This window comes from Sinocyclocheilus anshuiensis, unplaced genomic scaffold (genome assembly GCF_001515605.1).
Source record: "Sinocyclocheilus anshuiensis isolate Anshui unplaced genomic scaffold, SAMN03320099.WGS_v1.1 scaffold1799, whole genome shotgun sequence".
NCBI lineage: Eukaryota > Metazoa > Chordata > Actinopteri > Cypriniformes > Cyprinidae > Sinocyclocheilus > Sinocyclocheilus anshuiensis.
Window position 1 is genome coordinate 53803 of NW_015552692.1, and position 6682 is coordinate 60484.

At 38.1% G+C, this 6682-nt stretch overlaps 1 protein-coding gene across 1 annotated transcript in view; it reads left to right on the forward strand.

The window, feature by feature from the left end:
* lamb3 (laminin subunit beta 3) overlaps positions 1–6682 on the forward strand; it is an 18567-nt gene that overhangs the window by 4700 nt on the left and 7185 nt on the right. The window contains exons 4-10 of the mRNA XM_016459343.1: positions 2010–2124; positions 3973–4046; positions 4120–4311; positions 5296–5359; positions 5438–5607; positions 5961–6081; positions 6498–6680. Coding sequence (XP_016314829.1) covers positions 2010–2124; positions 3973–4046; positions 4120–4311; positions 5296–5359; positions 5438–5607; positions 5961–6081; positions 6498–6680 — 919 coding nt within the window. The remainder of the gene's footprint in view (positions 1–2009; positions 2125–3972; positions 4047–4119; positions 4312–5295; positions 5360–5437; positions 5608–5960; positions 6082–6497; positions 6681–6682) is intronic.

The following is a 6682-nucleotide window of genomic DNA, read 5'->3' on the forward strand; positions in this document are numbered from 1 at the left end:
ACGTGAGATACTCTACACGATAGACATTTGGACCGCTGTGTGTGTATTTGAGCTCTGAGAACTGATCGCACACTGTATATGAGAACTGAAGAAGTGGAGCGTGCGCGAGAGAGAGCACTTCTATCAGCACGATTCCGCCTTCACTAACTTTAAGTTAATCGACAACGAATTGTGTCTCCCTGGAAAAGAGGCCATTGTTTCAGATTGCTAGTTCGCATTTTGGTAGCCTATATGCTGCCATACTGAGACTAGATATGCAAACGCCCCTTATCTGATTGCAATCCAATGAGAGGGATGCACATTTTGAAAGAGGACAGTTAGCATATTCTATAGGATGCGTTTTGAATGTCCTGTAGTCCTCAAATAACATATAGTCCCCTCTCGTCTAGTTAACGAAGACACGGCATAAATTTCGTCATCAGCTATTAGTTTTAGCTCGTCAACGTCTCGTCTTAGTCACAGAAAAAATGTTCCTTAACGAATATTTTTCGTCTTCGTCTTCGAGATGCGTTTTGAATGTCCTGTAGTCCTCAAATAACATATAGTCCCCTCTCGTCTAGTTAACGAAGACACAGCATAAATTTCGTCATCAGATATTAGTTTTAGCTCGTCAACGTCTCGTCTTAGTCACAGAAAAAATGTTCCTTAACGAATATTTTTCGTCTTCGTCTTCGTTGACGAAATTAACACTGACCCAAACAACCACGCCCCTATTTTGAAATCTCAACCCTACACGTGCGTACGCAACCATGGCAACGACGATCGCCGAAACAAGCGATGATGACACACGAGATCATTGCAAGACACGCCCCCTTACTGCTGATTGGCTGCAAGTGAGTTTTGGGACTCGGTCCGATGCTGTTTTTCAAAAATCACTTATTAGGGCACCTTTAAGTAGCACATGTATATTCATACATCTCAGTTAAAAAAAAAGACACTTATGACTGGTTTTGTGCTCCAGGGTCACAGATATGGTTTTGTTTGGCGCTAAAAAGGGTTATTTTATTGTTAAGTGCCAAGAACCACACCCAGAAGGCTTGCACCATCGGCGCATAATGAAATTACATTTTCACAGACATAATAATTAACAAACCCAGATTCTGCAGCCTGAGGTGACGCTCGTCATATAGAGAAGTTATAGGTTGCTTATGCAACATTTTCATAGTAATTAAACACAACTTTCACTAGCGTTTTTAGATTAATGTTAGGACAAAATGTTCTTAAAGCAATGTTTATTGAATGTTCTTATAACTTTTATTTATATATATATATATATATATATATATATATATATGTTTATATATATATATATATAATTCATATTTCATTTATGTTCTCATAATGTTGAGAGAAAGCATTCTGAGATCAACATTCTCTGGATAAACAAATAATGTTCTACTCACAAAAAGAAAACTGGACGTTTTCTTAGAACATTTAAAATAAACATTTAAATAATATTACATTTTGGGTAAAATAAACTTAGTAGAACATTACAAGAAACATTTTTGTAACCTTTAAATAACATTGTATTCATGACGAGAAAACTGGACATTTTAGCACTCTTGGAATATTACAAATAAACATTCAAATAACAACATAATTTCAGGTGAAAATAAAGTTAGCAGAATTTTGCAAGAAACGTTTTGTACCCTTTAAAACACATTCTAATCACGACAAGAACTGGACATTTTAACGTTTGTAGAGTATTTAAAAAATAAACATTCAAATAGTGTTATATTTTGGGTGAAAATAAAGTTAGTAGCAAAAACATTTTGTAAACTTTAAATGTTATAATCACAGCAAAAAACAATCACAACATTTTAACATTTTAGAAACAGCATTTTTCTAAGCTACATTTACAGTACTGACTCGTTTATGCGAGTGTTTGTGGAGAAACATCTGAGACTAAGTTCACACATGACACTGAGAACTAATTTAAATATTATAAGCAACTAAAACACAGTTGGTTAAGCTGGTTAAATGTCTAAATCACACTCTCCATGTCTCAGTGGAAGATGAAGTGTTGTCCGTGTGACTCTCGTAACCCGGCGGCCTATAATGCGCACACGATCCAGAACGTGATCTCCAGCGCCGGGCCCAACCGATGGTGGCAGTCTAAGAAAGGTAAGGCATCAAAACATTACATTAAACATCAATTACAACAATAGGATACACTATTAAGCTATAAGCCAGTAGTAGTTCTGACAGTGTCGTGTAAACATGGACGAATAAGGCACGAAAAGCGGAGGAACAGAAAAATCGATTCGATTAAGTGAGTCATTTACTCTGGATCAACTCCGGGTGATTCAAACTCATGATTTCGATCATTCAGTTCAAGCAATTCTCTAGCAAAGAACAGATCAAAAGAGCCGTTCATTTTGGAATTTCAACATCGCTTGTAACAGAGCTTTTCGAAACTCCGAATCAGTTAAACCGCTGCGTCTCAAAATGATTCACTGTTTTGAAGCGTTCCAATCGGATCGCAAATCATTTGATTCAGATAGGGACTTCAAAGCATGTATTGCGAATTATTTGATTCAGATGGGAAGCAGGTTCGTGAATCTTTCGTGACTCTATTTCGCAAATCATTATTCAGATCGGAAGTCCGGACCGTGAATCGCGAATCACGAATAATTTGATTTAGATCGGAACTTCGGAGCGGGTTCGCAAATCTTGATACAGATCGAAACTAAGCAGGTGAATCTTTTCATTCCGATTGGGACTCTAGTTCACAACCGAATTATTATTTAGATTGGAACTTTGGAGTTGGTTCGCGAATCATTTTAATTCAGATCGGAACTAAGCGGGTTCGTGAATCTTTTGATTCAGATCGGGACTAGTTCGCAATCGGATCATTTGATTTAGATCAGAACTCCAGAGCAGGTTCACGTATTTGATTCAGAACGCAACTAAGCAGGTTCGTGAATCTTTTGACTCTATTTCGCGAATCATTATTCAGATCGGAAGTCCGGACCGTGAATCGCAAATTATTTGATTTAGATCGGAACTTCGGAGCGGGTTCGCGAATCTTTTGATTCAGTTCGGAACTAAGCAGGTGAATCTTTTCATTCAGATCGGGACTCTAGTTCACGATCAAATTATTATTTAGATTGGAACTTTGGAGCGGATTCACGAATCAGTTCATTCAGATCGCAAACAAGCGGGTTCGTTAATCCTTTGATTCAGATCGGGACTAGCTCGCGATCGAATCATTTGTTTTAGATCGGAACTCCAGAGCAGGTTCACGTATTTGATTCGGAACGGAACTAAGCAGGTTTGTGAATCTTTTGATTCTAATCGGGACTCTAAAACTTTGCGAATCATTATTCAGATCGGAACTCCAGAGTGCGTATCGCGAATCATTTTAATTCAGATCGGAACTAAGCGGGTTCGTGAATCTTTTGATTCAGATCGGGACTAGTTCGCAATCAAATCGTTTTATTTAGATCAGAACTCCAGAGCAGGTTCACGTATTTGATTCAGAATGGAACTAAGCGGGTTCGTGAATCTTTTGATTCAGATCGGGACTAGTTCGCAATCAAATCGTTTTATTTAGATCAGAACTCCAGAGCAGGTTCACGTATTTGATTCAGAACGGGACTAGTTCGCAATCAAATCATTTTATTTAGATCGGAACTTCGGAGCGGGTTCACAAATCATTTGATTCAGAACTAAGCGGCTTCGTGAATGTTTTGATACAGATTGGGACTCTAATACTTCACGAATCATTATTCAGGTCGGAAATCTTCTAGATCGGAGCTTTGAAGTAGCTTCGCGAATCTTTTGATTCAGATCACAGTACCAAACTGTATTGTTTAGAAAATATTCAGTACATACTTTAAATTGACTTAAATTAATTTAAACTCTAACTTTAATTAAATACTTCATATTTATTCATATAAAAATAAATAACATGTAAACCATTTAAGGATTATGCAAAGCAATTTTACAGTGATTGTGTGTTTATTCCAGATGTGAGTCCCGTGGCGCTGCAGCTGGATTTAAATGGAATGTATCACCTGGAAACCGTCTTACTCTCTTTTAAGGTATCTGATATCCATCTCGCTGTCTTTAATTTATGAAGCACTGTTTTCTAACGCCTCATCTGTCGTCCCGTAGGGCCCGAGGCCTGATGCGCTGATCGTCGAGAGGACGAGGGATTTCGGTCGCTCTTGGCAGCCCGTCCTGTACATGGCCACCAATTGCCCATCCACCTTTCCTCAGGTGAGCAATTCGTTCCCTCGCACCCTCGAGGAAACGTACTGCTACACGCTGCCATCCACCACCGACGACCCCTACAGGGACCAGAAGGTAAGACAGCCTTTCACTTACGTTTTTTTAAAAGTTTTATAAATGTTAAGACAAAATGTTCTTACAGTAATGTTTATGGAACATTCTTACAACTGCATTAATATTTGATATACGTTCTCATAACGTTAAGAGAAAATGTCTCAGAATGTCGTTACGATGTTATGTGTACTTGAAAAACGTTCTCTTAACGTTAAGAAAATGTTCATAGAAAAAAACATTTGGAACATTCTTATGACGTTATTTATAGAGGATGAATGCTCCTCATAACATTTTGTGAAAGCGTTCTTGTAATATTAAAAATTAACATTCAAATAACGCATTTTGGGAGAAAAAACGGTAGTAGAACATTGTAAGAAACCTTTATATAACCTTCGAATAACATTCTAATTATTACAAGAAAACGACTTTTTAATGCTCTTAGAATATTAAAATACATGTTCAAATAACACTATATTATGGGTGAAAATAAAGTTAGTAGAACATGTTTTGTAACCTTTAAATAACGTTTAATCACAACAAGAAAACTGGACATTTTAACGTTTGTAGAATATTAAAAATAAGTGTTCAAATAATGTTATATTGTGGGTGGAAATAAAGTTACTTATGTCAAATGTTTTTAACCTTTTAACCTGTTTTAACCTTTAAATAATGTTCTAATCATGACAAGAAAATGAGACATTTTTAATATATTAAAAATAAATGTTCCAATAACGTTATTTTTTGGTAAAATTAAGTTGAATGATAAAGAATGTTGTTTTTGTAACCTTTAAATAGCGTTATCATGACAGCCAATCTGAACATTTCAACGTTTTAGAATGTTCAAGATAAACATTCAGATTTTCGGTTATAAGGAATGTTAGTAGAACATTGTAAGAAACATTTAAATAACGTTATAACCACGAAAAGAAAACTAGACATTTTAACGACAACGTTTTTATAACCTAAATGTGTTCGCTCAAGTTGACATTTCTTTTCTCTTCTCAGATTCACTTTTATCCTCTGCGTCAGTTCGCGGACATCGATCTGCCGAACGAATACAAAATCGAAGGTGAGTTATTTGGACTTTCTCAGATGATCGAAGTATTAACGAAGTGTGCGGATGATTGACGGCTGCTCTGTCCCTCAGTGGCGTCTGGGTTCACGGGTGTGCGGATCAATCTGACCCAGCTGGGGTCGGTTCCCAGCATGCCGGGCCGCAGTTTGAACCAGTTTTACGCCCTGCGAGAGATGCGGGTGATCGGATCCTGCTTTTGCCACGGACACGCCAACCGCTGCAACGACCTGCCCAACACACAGGTCACACACATACCCACACACACACACACACACACTCTCTCTCACACACACACACACACTCACTCTCACACACACACACACACTCACTCTCACACACACACACACACTCACTCTCACACACACACACACACTCACTCTCACACACACACACACACTCACTCTCACACACACACACACACTCACTCTCACACACACACACACACTCACTCTCACACACACACACACACTCACTCTCACACACACACACACACTCACTCTCACACACACACACACACTCACTCTCACACACACACACACACTCACACACACTCAACCCCACATTCGCGGCTCATACATGTGTGTTTGTTCTGCAGGTGGGCGGTGTGTGTGAGTGTCAGCACAACACGGCTGGCGTGAACTGTGAGCGATGTGACGACCTCCACAATGACCTTCCCTGGAGACCCGCGGAGAATGGAAACACACACACCTGCAAACGTACGGCTGCTCACACACACTGCACTGCATGTGACGATTTAGCGGCTAATGAAATTCATTATAATTATACTATTATTGGCTATCTAGTACATACTGCCTACTATGTGTATGTAACAGTATGAACTCATTACTAGTAATCACCACAAAAATAGATATTTTAGTGTTTTAAAATTTTAAAGCAATTTTTTTTGGAGTAAAAATGTCTTATCTTTTTACACAAAAAATTAAGTAATAAATAAAATAAGAATTAAATTAATAAATATGAAATAAAAAATGAATTAAAATTTAATTATTAAATCGACAAATAAACATCAAATTGAATTACATTAATAAATCTTCAATAAATAAATATGAAATTAAATCAACAAACATATAATAAACTGTTATTCCATATTGTGTGTTTCTGCCCCCTGCAGGCTGTGAGTGTAATAATCACGCGGATCGCTGTCACTTTGACGAGCAGCGTTACGAGGCGACAGGTCGCAGGAGCGGAGGAGTGTGTGACGACTGCACTCATCACACCGCCGGACCCAACTGTGAGCACTGCGCTAACAACTACTACAGAAACCCTCTGAGCGACATCAGGAGCCCCGACGCCTGC